Source organism: Leptomonas pyrrhocoris (genome assembly GCF_001293395.1).
Source record: "Leptomonas pyrrhocoris isolate H10 chromosome Unknown, whole genome shotgun sequence".
NCBI lineage: Eukaryota > Euglenozoa > Kinetoplastea > Trypanosomatida > Trypanosomatidae > Leptomonas > Leptomonas pyrrhocoris.
The window spans coordinates 634,279-656,916 of NW_015438365.1; the positions used below are offsets into that span (position 1 = coordinate 634,279).

At 52.4% G+C, this 22,638-nt stretch overlaps 9 protein-coding genes across 16 annotated transcripts in view; all 9 read right to left on the minus strand.

Moving 5' to 3' along the window:
- Nucleotides 1-346, minus strand: part of ABB37_05118 (hypothetical protein) — a gene marked incomplete at its 3' end in the record, with an annotated part of 5,832 nt that extends 5,486 nt beyond the window's left edge. The window contains exon 1 of the mRNA XM_015803044.1: nt 1-346. This exon is cut by the window's left edge and continues 5,486 nt beyond it.
- A 489-nt stretch (nt 347-835) lies between these two features.
- ABB37_05119 (hypothetical protein) lies at nt 836-2,178 on the minus strand (the record flags this gene model as incomplete). Its single annotated transcript, XM_015803045.1, has 1 exon — nt 836-2,178. The coding sequence occupies exon 1, from the start codon at nt 2,108-2,110 to the stop codon at nt 836-838; it is 1,275 nt and encodes a 424-aa protein (XP_015658561.1). The 5' UTR covers nt 2,111-2,178.
- A 642-nt stretch (nt 2,179-2,820) lies between these two features.
- On the minus strand, nt 2,821-4,507 carry ABB37_05120 (putative T-lymphocyte triggering factor; the record flags this gene model as incomplete). The annotated part of the gene is made up of 1 exon (XM_015803046.1): nt 2,821-4,507. Exon 1 carries the CDS (start codon nt 4,186-4,188, stop codon nt 2,821-2,823), a length of 1,368 nt encoding a protein of 455 aa, XP_015658562.1. The 5' UTR covers nt 4,189-4,507.
- Nucleotides 4,508-5,465: 958 nt separating this feature from the next.
- ABB37_05121 (hypothetical protein) lies at nt 5,466-7,418 on the minus strand (the record flags this gene model as incomplete). Its single annotated transcript, XM_015803047.1, has 1 exon — nt 5,466-7,418. The coding sequence occupies exon 1, from the start codon at nt 6,993-6,995 to the stop codon at nt 5,466-5,468; it is 1,530 nt and encodes a 509-aa protein (XP_015658563.1). The 5' UTR covers nt 6,996-7,418.
- Nucleotides 7,419-7,665: 247 nt separating this feature from the next.
- On the minus strand, nt 7,666-8,231 carry ABB37_05122 (60S ribosomal protein L37a). Of its 6 annotated transcripts, none has more exons than XM_015803053.1 (1): nt 7,666-8,231. In XM_015803053.1, exon 1 carries the CDS (start codon nt 8,155-8,157, stop codon nt 7,879-7,881), a length of 279 nt encoding a protein of 92 aa, XP_015658569.1. In that variant the 5' UTR covers nt 8,158-8,231; the 3' UTR covers nt 7,666-7,878. The 6 variants fall into 6 exon arrangements, with proteins under 6 accessions (XP_015658569.1, XP_015658568.1, XP_015658567.1 ...); XM_015803052.1 differs by having other exon boundaries at nt 7,666-8,211; XM_015803051.1 differs by having other exon boundaries at nt 7,666-8,192.
- Nucleotides 8,232-9,808: 1,577 nt separating this feature from the next.
- Nucleotides 9,809-11,016, minus strand: ABB37_05123 (hypothetical protein; the record flags this gene model as incomplete). The annotated part of the gene is made up of 1 exon (XM_015803054.1): nt 9,809-11,016. The coding sequence occupies exon 1, from the start codon at nt 10,697-10,699 to the stop codon at nt 9,809-9,811; it is 891 nt and encodes a 296-aa protein (XP_015658570.1). The 5' UTR covers nt 10,700-11,016.
- Nucleotides 11,017-11,670: 654 nt separating this feature from the next.
- ABB37_05124 (hypothetical protein) lies at nt 11,671-13,244 on the minus strand (the record flags this gene model as incomplete). 3 transcript variants are annotated; one of them, XM_015803057.1, is made up of 1 exon in its annotated part: nt 11,671-13,244. In XM_015803057.1, exon 1 carries the CDS (start codon nt 12,886-12,888, stop codon nt 11,671-11,673), a length of 1,218 nt encoding a protein of 405 aa, XP_015658573.1. In that variant the 5' UTR covers nt 12,889-13,244. The 3 variants fall into 3 exon arrangements, with proteins under 3 accessions (XP_015658573.1, XP_015658572.1, XP_015658571.1); XM_015803056.1 differs by having other exon boundaries at nt 11,671-13,182; XM_015803055.1 differs by having other exon boundaries at nt 11,671-13,142.
- Nucleotides 13,245-15,984: 2,740 nt separating this feature from the next.
- On the minus strand, nt 15,985-17,680 carry ABB37_05125 (putative mitochondrial inosine-guanosine transporter (NT2); the record flags this gene model as incomplete). The annotated part of the gene is made up of 1 exon (XM_015803058.1): nt 15,985-17,680. Exon 1 carries the CDS (start codon nt 17,485-17,487, stop codon nt 15,985-15,987), a length of 1,503 nt encoding a protein of 500 aa, XP_015658574.1. The 5' UTR covers nt 17,488-17,680.
- A 1,083-nt stretch (nt 17,681-18,763) lies between these two features.
- On the minus strand, nt 18,764-21,964 carry ABB37_05126 (putative mismatch repair protein MSH8; the record flags this gene model as incomplete). The annotated part of the gene is made up of 1 exon (XM_015803059.1): nt 18,764-21,964. The coding sequence occupies exon 1, from the start codon at nt 21,863-21,865 to the stop codon at nt 18,764-18,766; it is 3,102 nt and encodes a 1,033-aa protein (XP_015658575.1). The 5' UTR covers nt 21,866-21,964.
- Between the last annotated feature and the right edge of the window lie 674 nt (nt 21,965-22,638).

The following is a 22,638-nucleotide window of genomic DNA, read 5'->3' on the forward strand; positions in this document are numbered from 1 at the left end:
AGCGAGAGGAGTGAGGTGTGTAGAGTTACAGAAGAAAACAAAAAAGGCCGTGCGCAAAAAAGATGCAACGGACAAACAGGAAAAAAAAAAAGGGGGTGATCTAATCTATGCCAGGTACTGTAACACGCTTCGCTGCTGCCTCTATATGGTGTGTGTGTGTGTGTGTGTGCGGCTACGTATCGTGTGCAGGAGGGTCCTGCACTGTGAAACGTAGCGTAATGCGGAAGGACTTCCGCGAGGCACTCCAATGGTTGTATGGGAATAATAGAGGAGACCCGAATAAGCACTGAACAAAAGCCAGATGCCCGCTCGCCACGAGTTCCCTTCTCTTTGTCGCTGCCCACCCTTTTGAGGAGAGAGGGGAGGGAGGTGTCCAGCAAGGCACGTTTAAAATTGGAGGAAAAGACGAGATCGCGAGGTGCGAGAGAGAGGGAGAGCAATAGCGGACAATAATGCATTAGCAGTTGAAGGCTACACAGAAGACGCAGTTGTACAGAATAGCAACGGCAGACAGAAATGAAGGCCATCGTGCTCCCCTTTTTCTTTCTTTGCAGTCGGCGCATTGGCTGCTGTGATGCCGTCCTGCTGAGAGAGACGTATGCTCCCCCTGAACCATTTTGGTCGCTTCCCATCTCATTGTTTTTCCTTGTTTTTTTGTTTTCGCCGGTGATCTTCCAATAAACTACGAGAATATATATCTGTAAAGCGATTGCATCTTCACATCAAATTCCCAAAAAAAAAAAAACATTTGGAAGGAACACATGAAAGCAGCTCCAATCATGCGTGATGATGACAATAGTGTACATAGCAAATTGCGGCCTCTGCGAGTGCCTGCTCACTTGCGCTTCGGCCGACGTGTTGTCGGTGCAGCCTCCGAGTATTGCAGCTGACGACGGAAAGCTGGCGGTACGGTGCGACGTGGAGGCGCGCTTTCTTCCTTCGCTGCACCATACAACGCGATGGCAGCTGGTGCGCCAATGTGTTGTTGCAAGGCTGATGGTAATTTTTCCCCCGTGTTACATGTTGACAAGGTCTGCTGCACAGGAATCTCACCGAAGGAGATGCTCGTGTCCTGCGCAGCAGACCGAGGAGGCGGTGGATTGCGCCGATACGAATCATCCATTGTCGGGGGTGCAGAGCCACTGGCATGCGCCTCGTTGTTTTGTTGCCGCAGGAGGGTGGAGTTGGGGAAGAGCCCTCCAGATTTTTGACTCGAAGTCGTCGACCACTTCTTCAGCTCTGGTGAAACAACCGGCGGCGGTGGTGGCGCAGAGTACGTCGTGATGGTCGTCTCCCTACGGCTGTTGTTTGCCACTTCATCGGTCCGCTGGCGGCCTCCTAGTACCTGAGCTGCGTGTGTGTGTAGTCGACGGAGCACGTTGCTGAGCGCCTGCTGTGCGACCGGTGACAGCTCTGCTCTGTCGCTCTCCTCCATGAATGTGGTGCGCGGAACAAAAGACGGCGGGGTGACTCCACTGGTCGTTTGATACGCCTCCTCCGGCTCCGCGTGTGCCTTCTCACGCGATTGTGTAGAAAAGGTAGAGACACTTGTGCAGCTCTGGCGTGGATGCGCAGCATTGCGAGACACTCGCTGTGGCGTCTCTCGCTGATATGAAGAGGAAGAAGAAAGCATTTGTCCTCGCATTGCGTGAGAGCGCGCCGCCTTTGTTGCTGGAGGGAGCCGAACGGGCCATCCACCTCGCTGCGTCGTTGCCGCTTCCTCACCACCGGCGCCAGCAGCACCAGTGGCACTCGGCGGTGGACGCTCCAAAATTGCGCGCAGGATGGTTGGATCTGCCGGAGAGAGCGGTGGCGGACCACAACAAGCGCCGTCCGCGCTACTTCCTGGGACCCAGAAAGCAGATTCAGCCGCTGTATCTGCAGAACATGCAGAGTTCATCTGCCCCTGTTGCTTTACAGAGGGCAGTCGCGCTGAAGACGACGTCGGTACGTTTGTCTTCAGTTGCGCTGGCATACTAGAGGCGCGCGCTGTATCTGCGGCCGCACGCAGCAGCAGCTCCCGAACGTCAACGCACATCACATTAATGGCAGACGGTTGTGGTTGCTGCTGTGCCGCCGGCTGCGCAGCCAGCAACTCCGACTCCTCCATTACGGCAGATCGATTCAAAAAGATGAAGTCACTGGTATTCGGTCAGGGAAGTACAGCACTGGCACAACTGTGTGGGAGAAGAAAAAAATCGGAAAGAAAAAAAAAGAAGCGGCGCACGGAAACAGAAGGCACAATAGATGCGTCATTATGCCCGTCATCTGCTCGAGACCATCCTCATCATCACAGGCGCTGGCCTACGCTCGAGTCTGACGGATCCACTGCGTGCAGCTGATCGCCGCAGCAGCAGCGATTCATGTCTTATCGGAATCCGTGTCGCGCATCCATTACTTTGCGACTTTTACGCCGCTTCCGCAGTTTGGGGGCCACGTCAAGGGTCTAGTAGGAAAGCAGGGCGTCACAATACAGATCATCTATGAGCACTTCTACTTTGGTAGGCGTGTAAGTCTTTTTCTCATCAGGTGAAGAGCACTCTTCAACGTCAGGCAACGCCTTAGTGTACAAAAAAAAAGAAGGAGAAAAGGCAAACAGATGTGCCCTCCTCCTTCCTCCGCAGAGCTTTTGCATCAGCAAACAGAAACAAAAAATAATAGTTTACATCTCAAAGGAAACCAGCCGTTGAGCAGTCAAGGTTTTGAAGTCGTCCCCGATTACCTCAGCTAATGACTCCAGGCTTGAGCAAGACCCCAGGAAAACGCCGGCCGTTACGAGGAGCCTTGAGTTTCAACCTAGACAAATGTCGGCGCCGCCTCTCAAACGCACAACACGCTCGCTCGGTCTAACGGGGTGACGCCAACGGCGCGGCAGCGGCGCTCGTACTCCTCCACCATCGCGCTCACCCTCTTCTCCAGTTTGCGCAGCTCGAAGTGAAGATCCTTGATGGTTTGGTTTTTCACCTGAATTTCGTCGTCGATCTCTTCGGAAATCAACTCCATCGCCGCCGGCTCAAGGTTCATCGCACGCAGCACGCCGTCTAGCTGGGCATCGCGCTGCTCCAGTTTCGCGTGGGCCTCGACCAGGTTTTGCTGCAGCGAGTTGTTGCGCTCCGCCACGATGTCCATCGCCTCTCGCAACGCGGATTCAAACTTGGCTCTCAGGTCCTCGCGCTCGTTGTACACGCTCTTGTACTGCTCCTCCAGCAGCTCCTTGTCCTGCCGCAGGGTGTCCAGTTGCTGCTGCAGCGCCTTGTAGCGCGTGCGTGACGTGCGCAGACTCTGCTTATCTTGGATGTGCTGCTGCTTCTTGACCTGCAGCTCCGCCACCTCCTTTTCGACTTGCTCGAGCGGGGCGGCGAGACTGCTGTTTTCCTTCTCAATCTCGTACATGAGGCTCTCGTTCTGCTCATCGTTCTTCTTCATGGTCGCAATCTCGTCCTTGAGTGAGCGGATGATCTCGAGGTTGTTCTGGGTGATGTGGTTGTAGTAGTTCTTCATCTCGCTAAACTTCTCCTCGTGCTGCCGGATGAGCTCGTTGATGTGCATGTGATAGCGTTCCTCCGCGTCTTGGATCTCGGCGCGGCGGCGCAGCTCGAGGTCCTCGCGCAGCGTGCTCAGCTTCGCCTCGTAGGCGGTTTGCCGTCGCGCCAGCTCCTTCTCGTGGTTGCGGCGCTTCGTCACGGTAAGCATGTATTGATGCCCGTCGCGCTGCTCCATGATGTGGCCCTCCTGTGATTCGCGAGCCGCTTCCATGCCGGACATCCGCTGCTGGCGCTCCGTCTCCAGTTGCTGGATGCGCTGCTGATGCGCCGTCTCCGCCCCTCGTAGTGCGGCGTCGCTTTCGTCCTTCAGCTGCTTCACAGCTACCCGGTGATCGTACAGCAAGTGGCGCACCTTCTGCTTGTACACCTTCATTTCCACTTGGTGATCGCGCTCGAGCTCTTCGATTTCGCTCTCGATGTTCTGCAGGCCGTACTGCGAGTTCTCCAGCTCCTTCTTCGTGATGTCCCACATCGAGTTGACCTTGTCGCGCTCCGTCTGGAAGTAGTTGCGCAGCTGCTGCGCTTTGGCGAGCACCTCGTGGATGTCCTCCATGTTGCGGAGTTCCGCCATCGGGTCGGCCGCCGCGCCAGCCCCGCCTGCACCGCCGCCCTTGCCTTTCCCGGCAACACGTTTGGGGGGCATTGCCAACCTTTTAAATATGTATTAAATTCAACGGACAGTGGTAGATGGATAAAACGGAGAAGCAGAGATGTAAATACACGAGGATGTGACGGTGCGTGTGTTCGAAAACGCAGAGCAGCAAAAACTAAAAGCTCAATAATAAAAGCTGGTAAAGTTGCTTCGGCAAGAAGAGTCAACTTAAAAATAAACCTTTCAGAAAAAAAATTTGCTGACTCTACAGCAACAGATTCTTGCTTCTTCGTGTCCTGCAGACCCACGTGAGCACCTGGTTCACGGAACAGATAAAGGAAACAAGACGAGTGTGCTTCCTGCTAGTATCTTTCGGGGAGAAGAAAAAAAAAGTACATGGCAAGTAGAAGGGGGAGAAGAACAAAAAGAAGAGGAGATGAAACCGTAAATCACCCAGGGACGTGCGCCGCTACGGCGTATCGTGTTCCACGTTTGAGAAATGTGAACAAAACGGCGGCGGTGGAAGCGGCAGCAAAGCAGAAGCGCGTTCTTCTGGCTCGCTGCACTCCACCTGAACTCTGCCATGTAGAAAAAGGAAGATGAGAACGACTTCTCTTTTAGACGCACCGAAGCACCGGTCATTCTTAGACGAAGCGCGCACAGCACCCCGTTTTTTACTTTACGATTGCGTACAGAGAATAGGAAAGAAGAAGACATGACGTCACTCTGAGAGCGCAGAATTTAGCCATCTAGAGAGAGAGATAGAGCCGGAAGAAAAAGAGTCGGCAAGGCCCCGCACGGCGGTAAAACAAGGGGCAGCAGCACCCTTTCAGAAAAGAAGAGGGCCAAATAGTAACAAACGTTGGGTATCTCACGAAGAAAGTGACCTCAAATTGCTTTCCCACAAGGAAAAAAAAATGAAGAGAAGCAAAAAAAAAGAAACAAGAAGTCACCACTATGTTGGAACGTGTGCGCAATGGCAGCGATGCGAGCGCAGGGAAAGAGGGGGGGAGGGGGATAAAGTGAACAGATAACGAAAAGCATCAAGCGCTTCTTGGACAAAGTGGGGAGCTGCGATGCCCCTCCACTCACATTCGTCTCAAACAGTCGACCCTTCTCTTCTTTTTTCCCCCTGCATCGTCGTTGCGCAACCCTTGATGTGCTACCGAGAGGGAAAAAATAACAACCGCTGGTAAACCCGTAAAACGATACGGCCCGTGTTGCCTGACAACGCGGAACGCACTCACACACACACACACACAAAAAAAGGGATTCTCTCCTGCTCTCAAAGAGTAACGGCTTCACGAATAAAGATTCGGCACTGCGTTTCAAAGTTGCTGGGTCGTGCGCGCCGACCGCGGGGTGTGGACACCCGTGGAGCCCATCGTGCGCTCCCGCTTGTTCGCCACTGCGTCCTGCTCACTCTTGATCAGGCTCTTAATTTCGGAGATTTTGCTGTAGATGTCGCGCCACGACTCCCCCCGCGACGCCTCAGCGGCCCACGTCTTCAACTCCCGCACGCTGTCCTCGAACTCGTCCTGGCGACGCTTCGACTCGACCACGACGTTGGTGGCGGGACTAATGTACGTGAGACGGCTCAGGACGGCTTCACGAAAGCACTGGTAGCCCTGTCGGAGCGCGTGGGCACGCTGCGCGAAGCTGTGCACCTCCTTTGGAAGGCCGGCAAACTCCCCGGTGAGGGTGGTGCGAACCTCATCGCAGCCCTTCTGCAGCGCGTCGAGTTCACTCGCCCCCACCGTACCGTTGCGTTGGGCCTGCACAAAGCGGTCGAGGTCCTGCAAAAACTTTGCGGCGTGCTCGGGGTAGCCCGCGTACTTGTCCACCTCCACATCGAGCGGAGACTTCGGGTGGATCTCGTACAGCGTCTTGGACAGACGCTCGAGGGACGATACCTGCAGATAGAGCCACACCTCCTCTGCCTCCAGCAACGCCGCGTGCACTGGCGCCATGTTGGCCTGGACAAACTCACGCACGCTATCCAGCAGCACGGAGAAGTTGTTCGACATCGTCGGGTAATTCTCCACCAACGTGGCGCAGTACTCCTGCACGTGGTCCGGCTCCTGCATCGCCTCTAAGTTCACGAGTTGCTGCCGACACCACGCCGTCAGTTTCGCGCACTCGGCATAGAACACTTTCAGCTTCTCGTCGCGCTCGGCACGCATCGACTCGCCCTGGCGGACGTGCTCCGCGGCCTCTGCACCGAGCTCCTTCACCTCGCGGTAGAGATCCTCGTCCTCGTCCATGTAGGTCGACACCGGGAGGCCAAGCTCACGTGTTCGCTTGCGCAGCGCCTCGAGGGAGCGGTACAACACGTCCCGCTTGATGGCCCACGAGCGCGGTTCGGTGAAGCGCTGGTCCTGCTGGCTCAGCTTCTCGTCGCGAATGTCCTCAACGCTCTTGGTCAGCACCGCCTTGAAAACGGAGTGGCAGAGGGAGAGGTGCTCGTGAAACTCCGATAGCTGCTTCGCGTAGGGGACAAAGGCGGCCGTCTCCTCTGGAGTGGCTGTCAGCATGGAAGCTTGGGCGGCCTTGCGCGCATCGCAGGTGGCCTGCAGACGCGCCTTCTCCTTGAGCAGCGCCGCCAGCTCCTTCTCGAGGTTCGCTGCCTTATCGGTAGCAGTCTGCACCTCCTTGAAGTTTCCATCCGAAGTGGTCAGGTCGTTGAAGCCGAGGACAAAAGCGTTGTTTGCCTCCTTCAGATGGTTCGTCGCGGCACGCTTCACGACGGAGTCCGCCGTTGCGTCAGCGCTGTAATCCGGGTCGCAAATGTGCAGACAGTCACCGCGAAGGTCTTCGAGAGAATGGTACGCGCCGTGGCCGTAAGAAGTCGCCTTCATTTGCTTTCGATTCCGTTCTACCTTGTGTATTCTACTGTATTCAAAACGTCTTTTGTGCTGTATTTGTGGCACTCCACGCTTTTGCAGGGGTGTGGGGGGTGTCGGACGGAAGTGGGTTGCGCTCCGTGCCTGACCAGACGGTTTCGTGCAGCGAGCTTCTACAAAAGAGAAGCACTACAAACTCCAAAAAAAAAGGTCTACGTAAAAACAAGCCCGTTGCCAAAAAAAAATCTATCAGGAGCGCGATCGGTGGTGCTTGGACTCTCTTTTTAGTTTGTTTCACCAAGACGCAAAACGTGCCTGCTTGCAAAACACAAGATCACCCTTGATTCTTCTTCTCTCGGTGTTCTACGTGCGCGGCTGGGTCGAGTACACCAAAGGAATCACCAGTGTACGAAATATCTTTTTTTTTTCTATCTCAGCTGGCGAGAGCAACGGTACAGGAAAGAAAGAGAAGGGAGGGGGCGAAAAGAGAAGAGTAGCAGGAGGATGTTTCAATAATGCGCCAAAAACTTACTCAGCTTCTTGCCAAGCAGAAGAATTTCCAACTTTGCCTACTTGGATGATGACGATGACAAGGAAAACGGTGCTGTTTTAGAAAGACGCATCACGTTTCAATTCAAAAAAGAGTTGGTCGCCGAAACGGCCTTTTCGATTGATTGTTTGCAGGCTTGCGATGGTTTGATGAAAAATGAAAAGTAGAAACCAGAAAAAAAAGTAGAGGCAGTCCAGAGCGAAGAGCAGGAGAATAAGAACAACTCTACACCATGCCGTGTATCAATGCGGGGTTGTCTTGCCAGTGAGAGGGAGCGCCGTTCTTTCGCTGAAATCGAGCACAGTTTTCCGCCTTGCCCCGCCCCTTTCCATGCATTTCTCCTCAACCTTAGATCTTGGCCAGCTCGCGCAGACGGCGGACCGTGGAGCGGACGGTGCTGTTGTTGGGGGTGCTCAGGGTGTACGCGCCACCGGCCACCGTCTTGCTGCAGCCGTCGCAGCGCCAGATGCCGACAGCCTTGCGGCGGAACGCGAACTTGCCGCAGAAGGAGCAGAAGTGCTTCGCGTGCTGGGACACCTCGAGCTTCTTGGCGCGCTTACGGGGGTTGGCGCCGTAACGGGTGCCGTAGCGGCCCATCACGCCCATCTTAACGGTGCGCTTCGCCATTGTTCTTGAAGAAACCAAAGAGAAATGGCTCTGACTCCAAAGTAAGGTACGATCGTTGTAGAGATGTTGAGGTCCATCAGATTATTTTTTTTAGGGGTGTTAGCAGAACGACGATGGACAACGAACGGGGTGAAGCGTAATTGAGGGGAAAAACAGATGAGGATGAATGCTCGACAGCTTCACGATTCACGCAGGTGAGCACTTTGATCGTGTTTGGAGTTCACTGAAGGAGTGCGCCGTCATTCCTTTAAACACAAATGTCATTAAGACGGCGGTGCTGTCGATGGGTTTGCCTGCTCTCACCTGATCCACGTAACATACATAATCGTGTTTTTTTTTGTTTCTTCTTCATTTTTGCATTACTCCATCTTCTCTTTCTTTGTATTTTGTTGTTGTGCGCCTGCTTTTTTTTTGGCATGCGTTTAGTATAATGACGAGAGCAACTCGCTTTGCGACTCCACAAACGGGGTCATGCGCAGCAGTAGACAAATAAATAAAAAAAACTGAATTCTTCGGGTATACCATGCGCGTGTGCTCCCAACACTTTTAGCCTCTCCTCCTCTCCGTATTCCTTCACACCGCTTACTTCCTCTCACGTGTCGAGGTGAGTAAGTTCAGTCTGGGCACCTGCAACGCACGTTCTGATGTACAAAGTAGTGCGGTAACTTTTTTCTCTTTCTCTGCGGAGGAGGGAAAGCTTCAACAGCAGCACACGCGAATATATATATATATGTATATATGTGGCGCAAAGGACAAGACGGCACATGCTGAAGTGAAGCAGCACAACACAACGCCGAACAACAGACGTCGCAAGGTCGAGGAAGCAAAAAAAAAAAAGAGGGAATCCCAAAGAGGATACAGCGTCGTAAATCTCAAAAAAAAAGAAGAATAAACGAGAGAAAGAAGAACGAAAAGGTATTGAAATATTCAAAATAATGGTAAACGTTGTAACTAAAGCAAGAAGAAGAAAAAACCCTCAGTAGCCGACATTGCGTAACAAACACGGAGCGAAAAATCAAGAATGAACGCAATCGCCACAATTGGAAATAAAAGTTTGCATGTATTGATGGGTAGAGCACTGCCCTTACCTTGCACGACAGCACAACAACTCTGCGTTGCGATTCTATTTAAATGCACCATCATGCACTGCTTTGGGGAATAGTCAGGAAAAAGGCATGAATAAGGCAGAAAACAGAAATATCACCAACCAAGGAAGACGCACACGTTTTAAAAAGGAAAAGAAAAAATCTCAAACAACGACGTGGAAAGCAGAACTGACAAACACAATGAACGTGTGAAGAGCTGCTCATCTCAATCCGCCTCCTCCGTCTCATTGATCCGCCATCGCCGTGGTTCCTCTTGCTCCTTCCCATCCGCGGCTGTGTGAATTAGGTAATGTTACATTGCAGAATGGAAAGAAATACAAGAGGCCGATTCGGCGCACCGAATGGAGAAGAGGGTCACCTTCTGCGATAAATGGGAAGATGAAACGGGAAAGACGCCCCCCATGAACTGGGAGCTGTGGTAAAGAGGCAAAAAAAGAAGATGTGCAGGCAAAAAAAAAGATCTGTTTCCCCTCTCCTCCAGTCACAGATCCGTTTTTTTTTTCCATTCTTCCTCCCCTCATCTTTTTTTCTCTGCGAACCTTCGCTTACATGAAGAGAAGCAACTGAAACAGAACGAAGATTGCGAGAACAGTAAAACCCAAATTGCGCGCCACTACCTGCAGGGAAGGGAGTTCGTTGGCGGTTTCACTGGGTACTGCATCAGGAGGAGTACTTTGATTCGTGTTACTGTTGGTGGCAGACGGTGCAGGAGGGGCCGTGTTCGCCGGCACATCGTCGCGGCGCTCCTCCGACGCTGGGTGCTCACGCGCATGATTGTACCATCGCTCCACATCGACCCTCCACTGCCGCCATGGTGCGTAGCTGTACACAGCCCACGCGATGATCAGCATGATGGAGAAGAACATGCCTCCTCCACCGCCAAAGAAGAAAACGCTGCTACCCACCGTGAGCGGCATGCCGGGGTTGTGCACGTGCATCTGCATGTTTTGGTACTGCTGCGCTGGACGTGGCCGCGGCGGCGCGCGATCGGCCGCCGGGCGAGGGTGGTGCTCCCCATCCTCTGTCTGCGGCGCGGCGTGTGTGGCGGCGGCAGAGGCGGCGGGAGAAGCAGCAGGCGCATGGCGTGCCTCGCGGGCAGGCGCGAAGCTGTACGCGCTCGGTCGACTAAAAAACTCCTCTTGTGATGGGTCCGCCGCGGTCGTTGCTGCTGTCGGAGCAGCTGCAGAAGGCCCGCTTGCTGGCTTATTCGCCGCATGTTTTCCTTTACCATACAGAGGAATGATGTCACCTGCGATCCGCTCGTCCACGCGTCCTTTGCACACTGGGCACTCCGGAACACCTGCCGGGCTGTGGAGCCAGTGGTCCAGGCATTCCCAGCAGAAGAGGTGTCCACACCGCGTCACAACAGGTTCGGTGGCCGTGTCGAGGCAGATGGCGCACGAAAAGTCCGCCGCAGGGGCAGCAGTGGACGTCATCGTCGGATTGGCCGTCGTTGATACTCTTGGAAAGGAAAAAAGAGGTACCAAAAAAAAAAAGAGCGGCCGAATAACTGTAGAAAAGGTCCTCAGAGCGCGCAATCGTAAAGCAAGAAGAGCAGCCGTGAGTACACCAAACAGCAGCAAGCAGCCAGGACCGGATGCGTGTTTTTTTTTCGAGATGGTGTTCCTTTGCGTCGGAAGAAACGATGGAGCAGAAGGTGTTCTTAGCGGGGTGGAATGGAGAAAACAGGAAATGTTCTCCCGGCAAGAAATTTGATGTGATGCGTCTCTTTTCTTTTGAAAAAAAAAAGACCTTACCGTGCGTCCCGTTGAAGGATTGCAGAAGCAGAAAAAAAAAGATGAAATGGTGAGTGTGTACGTCGGTGTTGATGAGGTTGAAGGCAGGAGAGAGAGAAAGCGTTGAACGTCGCTAGTCAACGAATTCTGTTGCTGTACAGGGTGCGTTTTTGTTGTCAACACAGGTCCTTCGGAAAGCAAGTACGTGATTTCGATCAAAGGAAAGTCAAAGACAGAAGTTGTCAGTAAACTGTGAAAGCTCGGTTGGCTTTAGACGTTTCACCTGAGTAGCACAGCAGCTGTCGTTGCACCAAATAAAGGAAAGAATGCCCAAACACATTTTTATCAATAAGTGCATTGATACAGTTTTTATTTGTTATTGTTCTTTCTTCTTCGCTGAGCTGCTGCGAAGGAAGCAGCAGCTGGGAGAGAGTCAACCCGCTCTCCAAAAGCGCCACACCGTGTCGTCAGCAACAACGGTGCTCCAACCAACCAAAGAATACGAACTGCAGAGTAAATAGTTAAAAAATGAGAGGCACCGAGAAGAAGCCGCAGCGTTGGTAAGGTGGCAAGGTGGCAACACAGCTCTCTCTCTTGCTAAGGCAAAGCCAGAAAAGGTAAGTAGCCGTTCGTCATTTTCAATTTACCTCGCACCCTTCTGGCCTCGTCTCCTATCGAGTGAGTGGGTCGGAGTCGCCGTGACGCGTGTCGTACGCCTCCGCTTCGCTGAAAGGGTGGGTGTCGTTGGTAGACATCACCACCTCGTTGCCCTCACCGGCTTGGGTGAGCGGTGGAGGGGGCATTTGGTCTATGCCGCTTGTCCGCCCATCCGCATCCTCGAAAGCAGTAGAGCCTTTTCTTCCACTAGAGCTCGCGGCTGCACCACGGCCAGGGCTGGCGTGACCAGTAAGCGGCGTGACCGAGGAGGCGGCACGGAAGTGCAACGTGCCCGCGTCTGGCTCCTCGTCGGAGAGGCCACCAGGTCGGTGGGCCCTCACACCGGTGTCGATCGATTGCGACGGAAAAGGCTCGCCGCTCCGCGCTGTCGCCGAGGCAGAAAAGCGGTCGCCCTTGTGGGGGTTCTTGACCGCCATCTCGACCTGCACACTCCGCGCGTGGGAGAGCAAAATCTGCTTCTGTCGCGTCCAGTCGTCATTCACCATGTGCGCCTTCGTCATCTGCTCCACCTCCTCCTTCGTGTGCTCCTTGTGTTCCTCGAAGTGAAGTCGCAGGCAAATGACCGACACCCACCGCGAAAACACAATCACGAACCCGGCGCACAGGAGAGCCGTGGCAGCGATCATGAGGTTCGTCGCGGGGCGCCGGTGGAACTTGATCTGGCCGTCACCGTACCCAGCCGCAGCGGCCGTGTCGCGACGGGCGTGCGGGACGGTGCGCGCAAAGAAGCAGCCGACCGCCGCGCATTGCAGCACCACCGGCCCGCAAGTCGCGTACATGAGTCGGAAGAGCAAGCCCTGCGTGGAGTGGCTCAGTCGAACCAGCACAAACACACTCAGCACGAGGGTGATGGCGTTGGTGATGAAGCTGCTGAGGGTGAGGCCGTTCACGACGTGAAACGACTCGGCAAAGCGTGCGCACGAGTAGGTGAGGACGGCAGCGGATGGGTTGCACAGCTTTGTCGCCGCGGTGCCCGTGCCGGTGTTCAGCACCGAGGAGGGTGGGATGTAAGTGGCGGGGTGCGCCGCCAGCAGCACCAACGCGTTCGACCTCGCCGAAGACGTGCCTTTCAGGGTAAAGTAACCACCACCGTCGTTTCGAGTGTGCAGGCCGATCGCAGCAGCTTGAAGGATCAGGGCGACCAAAAACAAAAGCAGACACACCTGCACCGCTACGTCGCGCGGGAGGGAGTGGCACAGCGCCAGTCCCATCGTGAAGGTGCAGCAAACGACGCGCACGCACAGAAAAAGGAAAAGGGTGTGTACGTGTGAAAACGAAGAGCAGAAATCGTACCTTGCGCTCTGCCAACGCTGCGTGCGGAGAAATCAACAAGTATGAAATGCGTGGAAGCTCGTGAAGTGAAGCCGGCAGTCGCTCGATCCCTTGCCGCCCCGGCGCAGACCGTGACCTCTCTTCGCAAGCTCGTGGATCGAAGCGCAACGAGGAAGCGAACGTTGCTTTAACCTTCGCGAGTTTTGATGGTGCGCAGACAGAGATTGAAAGACTAACGTGATGAAAGAAAGGGGGTGGGAAGACGGTTTGCATAGCAATAGATTACTTCTGTAGCTGTCGATAGCGACAGAGGTAACAGCAGTAAGAACAAAAAGAAAGACGATTTTAATGTCGGGAAGAAGGAAGAGCTCCACTGAACCCTCTTGTTGTCGCACTTCCGCTGTTGTGATGGCGCTGCGACACGCAGGCAACGCCCAGCCGCTCACAAAGTGAAACGATGATAGCATCGCGAACTTACTCACATTCGCAGTGAAGAAGCGGAAACAAGTGTTCCCTTGTCGAATGGCTCTGTTTGCGCCGTTGCCTCCTTTCAGCCCACAAACCGGAGGCCAATTTGGATTCAATCGGGCGGTACCGTTTCAAGGTCAAACATGCCCCCAACAAAAGGTCGTTGCTGAGTGTATATCTGTGTGTGCGTTTCTGTGTTTTTTTTTTTTCACCGATTAGCAACCCATGTCAAAGTAGAGAAGAGTTCACTACATCAACACGAGTAAATGAACCCATGGCCTTGTAGCCTCACATTTCCGACCCCCTTTTATTTTTCTTTTTATTATCCTGTCCACTTCAATTGTCTTTTTATTTCCGGTAAAAACAACTTCACTTGACCCTGTCTCAATTTTCAAGATGAAGGAAACCATTTATACACCAGAAAAGGATTGAGGGAGCGAAGATAATATTTTTTAAAAAGCAAACGTGACTCGGAGGGCAATTGTGTATACAAAAGAAGAATAGGATCAACTACGAGTGAAATGGTGACACTTTCACTTTGGATTTGACTAGAAAGTTATGGTCAAGTAGAGAAGGTTCAACGTAAGCAATACAACTGTACCGCGTTAGGGATGACTTCAATGGAAAACGGACTCACAAGCGGAAGAGAAGGGCTGTACATCACCGTCAGAGATACAAAAAGAAAACGAAATCAAAAAAAAAATCACCGGAAAGGCGAAAGCCATCAACTGAGCAAAAAGAAAAAAAAAGAAGTTACTTTTGCTATTTTCCGCTTTGGTCTACTCAGCTATCTGCCTCGGATTTTAAGTTTCGAAAATAAAAGAAGAGAGCGAGAATAGCGCACTCCACTTGAGCAGAGCAAAAGGAAACGTTAAAGAGAATAAGAAGGATAGGAAGTCAAGAGTGGAAGTGATTGCACGGCATTTAGGGAAATACATAACTAGCGAGTACCTGGCATCAATGTCCCCATCAAGGCTACTCATTGTTTCTTCACTATCTAGTATCTGCCCCAATTCCGTTCTTCTTTACCTGTCGTGTTTGTCGTCGGACTTTTTCTCAGAGAGTATCGCATTACGAAGTGCAAGGAAAACAAAACTCATGGATCTTTTTAAGGATCCCATGGGTCCCTGTTGTGGGAGGGACCGGGGGTGGGCGGGTGGATTTCAGCGAAAAACCGGAGTTTCTCTCGATGCTGAAAACAACTGTGCCAGGCAAACCAAAATACGGAAGAACCAGGATTCAGGAGGTACTAGAAAAGGAGAAGATAGTTTAGAGCATTACCCTAAATGACCGAGATCCGCCAATCTCTCCGCTGCCAATCACATTCAACTCATTTTTTCCGTCCCTTCCATTCCCCTCGCAGGCTCACAAAAAAAAGGACCAGGGTTAAAGTGATGCAAGTCGCGAAAACAAAAAGACACCCTTTACGGCACTAGCACAAAGTGCTGATCACCATCTATGACTGCAGATGCACTTGTCCTAAGCACGTGCAGCTTTTTGTTATATTTTCTTTTTTCAGATATTTCCGCCAGGAGCTTCGCCTATTTTCAGCTGGATTTGGCTCTACCTCCTAGCGCCGATTAAGGATTACTACTTAACTTAAAGCTGTCCCCCGGGGAAAAAAAAAGATGAATAGAACACAACTTTTAAAAAAGGTGAAATATTGAGTAGAGGGAAAAAAAAAACGAGTCACTTTGTACGTCATAATGAGATCGAGGAACGGTTCAGGAAGAAGAAAAATGACGCGCGAATCGCCTGGAGAGAGGTCGATTTTCTCGACTTCAGTCTTTATCACTCGGATGTTTATGTTTTTGTTGCTGTTTTTCTTTTTGATTCCGTCGTCGTGATAAAAAGGAACGACGACTGGGAAAAGCAAAAATCAAGTTGCACTCCGTTTGACCTTTCGCCGTTTTGGTGTTTAACGAGGAACACTACACTTACGTGCAATTAAACCCAACACCTGTTCGGAGCGCAGCTTGGTCGAATTCGGCGTTTGAGAGGAAGGAAAAGAAAAAAAAAAGGGTGATCGAATGTATGCCTGTGATAAAGGTAGAGCGGTACGAGGCGGAAGAAAATTAAGAAAAAAAGTCCTTTAACAGATGAAAAGTTCTCACAGAAAACAAAAGAGGTTCCGGTACGCCTTCAACGCGTGGAGCTCTTTCTCTTTCTGCTTGCAAACTGAATTCACGTAGGTAAAGGACGAATAAGGTGCGGAGGACCCACATCGCTGTAGGTTTGGTTCTCCTCCATGCAAAAGCATCTCGCGCGCTCTCTCTATCACGTACGTTCGGCAATTAAAGAAAAAAGAAAACCCATTACACGAGACGAAACATAGAACAAAGAAAAAAAATCGGGACGCGGAGGCGCCGCGTATTTTACTCAGGGTCTTTTTTTTTCGGAGAACATCTTCTCCTTCGTTCACAGAGAGAATCACTTTACGGAGACGCATGAAACCGACGAACCTATTATATATATTTTTTAATGTTCTCACTAAGTGGGAAAAAACAATTCTATGGCGCGCAGTGGCTTCGCTGCAATTGCTTTCTCCTAGCTTTTCCCTTTCAATTTTAGTGGGTGAGAGTGATGGCAAGAGAGAGATTGGAGCCGAAGCACAGACCGAGCATGATCGCAATACCCGACAGCATGGCAGCGAGCGAGCGCTCACCGGCGTAGCGCAGCGTCGTTGTGCGAGGGCAGTGGATGCAGGCCATGCAGCCGAAGTAGCCGTTGGTCAGGCCCACCAGCGTCATCAGCACGTACGGCAGTGCCACACCGCTGATGATGCCGCGCACGCACAGGACGAGGAACGGGATGATGATGAGGCGGCCGAGGGTGCCGCCAATGACCATCGTCGGGGACGGGCGCAGCGGGCGGAACATGAGGAGCATGCGGGAGACAAAGTCGCCGAGGTTGAAGAGGGTGATGATCAACGTCATGTACCAGCCGTCGTTGGTCTTCACGAGGAAGAACACGCCGGGGAAGATGAGCAGGGAGGTGAAGTAAACCAGGAAGACGCACAGCAACATCGGGTAGACGCGCTTGAACACCGACAGGGCCGACGCACGCAGCATTTGCTCCGTGGAGGTGATGTTGCCAGTCTGGTCGAGATCCACCATCTTATCCGCATCGCCCTTGGCCCGGAGCACGGCGGCTTGCTTCACGTGGAACTCCTCATTGGCAACCGCGCGCACCTCGTCGTGCTCGTCCTCGTTGAGAGCACGCTCCTTGTCGGCGGTCGTGCATGGCACCTCGGCGAGATCGCCGATCGCCGGCTCGTTGACGCTCGGCAGAGTCTCCCCCATCACGCCTTCGGTGCTGTCCTCCTTCTGAGTACGAGCGCGGTACTCGGCGATGTACTTCTGCGCGAACGGGTTAAAGCGGAGAATCACGAGCTCGAAAATGGTGACGATCTGAATGCCGATGCAGATGCCGAAGTAGATGCGGGACATGGTCATAATGTCGTGGAACGAGGTGCCCATCGAGGCCTTCAGAATGATCTGAATGATTGACATAAGCAGTGCGATTACGGTCAGGCCCCACTGCGCGCCGTTCATGAACTTGGTCGGGAAGGGACCCACGAGCGCGTTCGTGCAGGAGTCGCACAGCGCCTTGGAGAAGCCGCCGACGGTGGCCACGACCATGATCACGGCAATGGCGCCGTGCTGTGTCGAGATGGTGGCGGTGGGGACGATGATGATGACGAGCAGCTCCACGAACGGGATGCCCAGACCGACGAACAGACGGACCGACAGAGGAATGCGACGCATGAACGGAGTCAGGGATAAGAACTCCGTGAGCACCTGTGTTGCGTAGGTACCGGCGTTGTAGAAGGTGTTGGCGTTGTTCCAGAAGAGGGGCGTCTCTGCGTCGGCATTCGGGATACCCGTGGCGTACACGTAGTACCTAGTCAGGAAGTCGGGAGCGGAAGTGACGGCACTGGCCACCATCATGATGGACATGCCTAGAAACACGAACGTGACATACGTGTTGAACTCCGCGAAGGACTTGAAACCGAACTTATACCACGCGGCGTGCGAGGGGTGCTCCTGCGTCACAGAGGAAGATGTCATTTTCCTTTTCTTTTTTGGCGCTGTTCTGGACGATGGAATCTCGATGTTCAATTGTACTTGAAAGAATGGTTCTTGTTTCGTGAGAAAAAAAAACCTTGGCAGCTAACAGTTTTAAAAAACAGTAATTAACTTATTTTCTTTTTTCCTATGCAGGGAGAGAAAACCGGAGTATAGAGAAAAGAAAAGCTAAAGCTGCACAGAAGTGACGTGGGAGAAGTGGACACGGATACGCACGAAAAAGTTCGCCAGTTAGGAAGGAAAAGGCGTGGAATAATGTGGTCAATTACGGTTTGAAAAAAAAAAGGAGGAGAGGGGCAGTAGAACAGCGAGAAGATACAAGGAAGTACATGGCAGTGCAAGTGACAGACACTGAATTTCTCGCGAAAGCTTTTGTTGGTGTGCACCGTAGAAAGTCCGTTTGCATAACTCACAGCAAACGCACTGCAAACAGAAGAGCCACGCGTACACGCAATGCAACGAACGATGAAATCATGCGGAACGAACTAACTGCCCCATTCAACAACTGAAGAATTAGAGACCTAGGGGGAAAAAAACACGTCAGTCGTCTTTGGGTGCGCTAATCGCGAGGCCCACATGGGAGAAACAGCCCTGAAGGTCGAGGTAGCTCTTTTTTTTTTTGCCGTGTGCCTGTGTGTGTGTGTTGTTGCTAAACGCCAGCGACCGTCAGGAGCACACCGAGAAAAAAAGTCTCTTCATACTATTTGCGGAGGGACAAAAAAGAGAGCAAGGTGAAATGTAAGACTTACAGTAGTTCTGCTGCGCTCATGTTAGAGCACAGCGTGTATTTAGTCACTTAGCCGTGTGTGCAAAACAAACAACACAGGAAACCTTCATTGCCTCCTTTTCTCTTATTTTTTATCTATGTTCATTTCTCGTTCTTGTACACGCGAAATTAACACATCACTGGCTTGCCCATCTTTTCCTCGAAGGGCCATTGCTCTGTTTGTTAAAAAGGGGGTGGATAATTTCTTCGCTGCCAATTTTCAAGCTCGCGGCTGACCACCGCCAGAGGCTAAGCAGCAGTTTCCTTTGAGAGCAAGCGGATGAAACGCAAGAAGAGTACAAAGTGATAAGAGCTATAAAAGCAGCTGATGAAATCTATGGTTGTGCTTAGTTCTATGGGAAAACCCTTTCCAAAAAAAAAATGCGTTGCGGAAGCCACGTGGATACTTTGACTTTTACAAGAGAATGCAAATAAACGAGGAAAGGAAAGGAAAGGAAGAAAAAAAAACGAGCAGCGGCGTGCGTGTGCAAGTTAGAGATGCGTGAGCTTCAAAAGACTGCGCAAATCCTCATGAAAAGCTGTGTTACGCGAGAGCGAGTCGGACTTCGATTTGGCCAGATGCACTAACGAGGCTGGGATGCCCGCCATGAGTGCCACCTCCACACCGTAGCTGCGAGCGCAGATACCGGGCACAAGGCGGTACAGAAAAACCACGCTCGTCAGCGCAGAGGCCGGGGCGCAGCTGCGGCTGGCGTTTTCACTGTTATCATTACCAAAAGGATCGCCTGGGATCGTGCTGGACGTCGCAGCAGCAGCGGCGACGGATGGCGGTGCCTCCGACTTGAGCACAAAGTCCATGTAGCCCATCTGCACCGTCGGCGCGTGTGTCTGCGCGGTCGCCGCACAGCTGATGCGCGTCTGCTCCATAGCCAGTGCGTGGTAGTGGGTGGAGAAGATGGCCAGCGGCGCCGCCAGCGGTGCTTCGGTTAGCGCGTGCAGGGTGGCGTACGCGATGGCCATGCCGTCGTGCGTGGATGTGCCGCGTCCCAGTTCGTCGACAAGGCACAGGCTTTGCGCCGTCGCGCAAAGCAGAATCTCCGCTGTCTCACTGAGCTCCACGTAGAGGGTGCTCTGGCCTTTGTGCGACGCATCCCGGGCACCGATGCGGGTGAAGATGCGATCTACCGGGGCCAGCTCCATTCGCGTGCCCAGCACCGGTCCACCCAGCTGCGCGAGCAGGACGTTAATGGCCACTGTGCGCATTAACGTACTTTTTCCTGCCATGTTCGGTCCAGTGAGAAGCAGCACGCGGCCCTCCTTGTTGTCAAGGCATACGGTGTTCGGCACTGGGTTCTGCGAAGCCAAGAGCGGATGCACGAGGTCGCACCCGCGCACCTCAGCCACCTTGTTCTGCGGGCCGTTCTGCGCGACGATTTGGGGGTAGCACGTTGTAGGAAAACACTGCTGCCACGCTGCGAGGTTGAGCAAGCAGTCGACGTAGGAGAGCGAGCTGCTGGCTGTGAAGAGGCGCGGAAACTCGTCACAGATGCGTCCCGCCACCTGGCACAGCACCGTGAGCAGTGCGCCGGCCTTCGATGCCGTGGCCTCTTTATGGGCCTCCACCAGACTCTCAATCGCTGAAACGACGTACTTAACGCTCCGCGAGCTGCGCGCCCGCTCCACCAGGCCACGCGGAGTCATCTTCGGAGCATCGGCGACGGAGACTTCGACCAGAAACAAATCTTTCCCTAAATCGGAGAAGTGCACTTGCGCCCCACCAAAAACATCGTGCTGCATTTGCCGGCGTACATCGTGCAGTTTCGACTCGATTTGTTTCAACGTTTCCGCTGCTGCGTCGTACATGCTAGAAGTCCCAGGAGACGGAATGAGCAACCCAGTTTCCTCAGCAGCCTCGTGGTCGAACAAACTTTCAATCACGCGCGTGCTCGTCTCGGCCGCGACGATGTTTTCCAGGTGCTCCGCAAGCAACGGCGGAATGCTCATCCCTTGCTCAGAGGCCACCTCGCGGCACCGCGCCAAAAACTGCTGTCCCCATTTCACCATCGCGCGCAGTGCGTGCACGGTTGACAGAATTATGCCGAGGTTCTTCTTATATTGAATCATGGGATCAACGTACGAGATGTGCTGGCTGTCGTTCTGCTTCATATCCGACAGGCGGGAAAGGAAGCGCTCAAAGTCGACGGAAGCAACGGCAGAAAAAGCGTCAGGCGACTCGCCAGAACGCGATCGCTTCTCCCCGATTTGTTGCGGCTCGTCCACCTCACAAAGCGAGCTGGTAAGCTTAAAGTGCGCGCAAAAGCGCGCGGCCGCCTGGCGGGCCTCAATGACGCGCGCATTCGACGATGGACGCAGGAGCCACGACCGGAAGAGGCGTCGGCCGCCATTCGTCCTGCAGTGATTAAGGCACTCTTGCAGCGAGTGTTTCGCTGTTCCGTCGTGCAAATTTGTCAGAACTTCCAAGTTGCTCACAGTTGCCGCGTCCAGAATGAGGCCTTTGTCAAACCGACGCTCGTAATCAAGCAGCGAAGTCGTTCGTCCTGTCGTCCGGTCTGCCGTGTCCGCACTGTCATTCGAAGATACACCGTTGTCCGCCATATTGGTCAGATGAGCAGTATAAACGGTGGCCTCTTGGAAAAGTGTAATTTCATTGCTGAGGCGCAGTGATGTAAAGTAGCTTATCATGACATCTTCCGCAAGAATGCAGTCTTTTGTCCCGTCAGCTGAAGATGTCTGGGGTATCTTTTCCACCACATAGCCCTCGCTTGCGACCCATTTTAATACCGTTTCGCTCGCCTCGCGGAAACACCACGCATCTCCGTTACTCGGCGAAGCCCAGCCCGGCTCCGGCATAATCACCTCCTTAGGATCCAGCTGCTGCAACAGCGCGCTCAACGCACGTAGTGTAGTATCTTTCAGCGTTGCGTCTCCATCTTTTTCTAATTTGCAAGCAGAGGTAGAGTTGACTGCTCGTTGTTCCGCGCCCGTCGTATTTTGGACAGAGAAGCATTTGCATCGTAACGCAACGCGGCGCGAAAGATCGACTGCAAATGCATCAATGGTGACCTCATCTGCGTCTCGCACAGGGACGAGCGCGAGAACAAATAGCTCTCCGTGATCAGATATCATTACCGGATCTTTGAGTGTTCCTGGTGTCAACACTTCGATCAACTCTCGGGGCATCACTTTCAACTTCACGCCCGATGTCTCCCCTTCACTCTCTTTCATTTGTTCTACTCGGCCTACCTTGTACCCGCGAAACACGAACAATCGCGCCCATTCCATCAGGCTTTGCTCTGGAACACCTGCGAGACGCATCTTTCCACGGTTCGTAGTATCTAACACCATTTTCAATCCGAATTCTCGATTTGCGATTACTGCGTCGTAGTCATATAATTCGTAGAACTTGCCTTTCTTGAAGAAAATCATGACGTTGTAGTGCTTTGATTTGATATCCCAGTATTGGCGTTCCATGTTGGCCATGGCATCCAGATACTTGTTAGGAATGGTTATTGTGGCTGGAGGGGCACCGGGGTCGATGCCCTCCAAGAACGGATAAGTGAAACTCACAGAGCTGGCATCTTCATTCGGATCACTAAGCGACAGTTGAGACATGTGCCTAAAAATTCGGTAAAACAACAAAGAAATCGCTGCTTAAAGAAGAAAAAAGAATTTACTCTATCGAGCGTTTTTTTCCCTCTTTAACGATAGTGCTGTGACGGTTTTTTTTTTTCTAAGAGAAATAATAATAAATCAGAACATCTCATAACTCAGCAACAGAAAGAGAGAGGAGAAATTGATTCATAAACTGTCACGATCATCGCATAAACACCAAAACGGTACTCTGCATTTTACATGACATACCTGTTAACATGCAACTTACGCTTCCACATGCAGTCATATTTTGACTCTAATTAGCGCACCTGATTTTCTCTCGAATTATTGTCTTTCCGTCGGAAACGAAAGCATTTACCAGAAAAGAAGCCAAAGTCTTCCATGCTCGAAACCGTTTTCTCCCTGGCGTTTTATTCTGAAGGTCAAACAACTACAAAGCAGCATTGCAAAGTGCAACAAGTAATAAAGGGAAACGTAAAGAAATACTAGGTACATGGTGGTTAAAAACCAGAGTACCATTGAGAAGCGTCTAATTCGGTTTTACTTCGTTCTCCCAGAGCACAACAACCACATTGAACAAACACAAAACACCCTAAAAAGGAGGCGAAAAGACGAGTTTTGAGTTTCGCAATACTATTTCTCTTAAAACTACAAAAAAAAAAAGGTAGCTTCGTTTCTTTTTAGTCATTATCCCATGTTTTTGAAGCTCGCCTCCTCAGTGTTTTTCCTTGCGGTGAATTGGAGCAATACTTACGCGAAAAAGACCTTTTCTT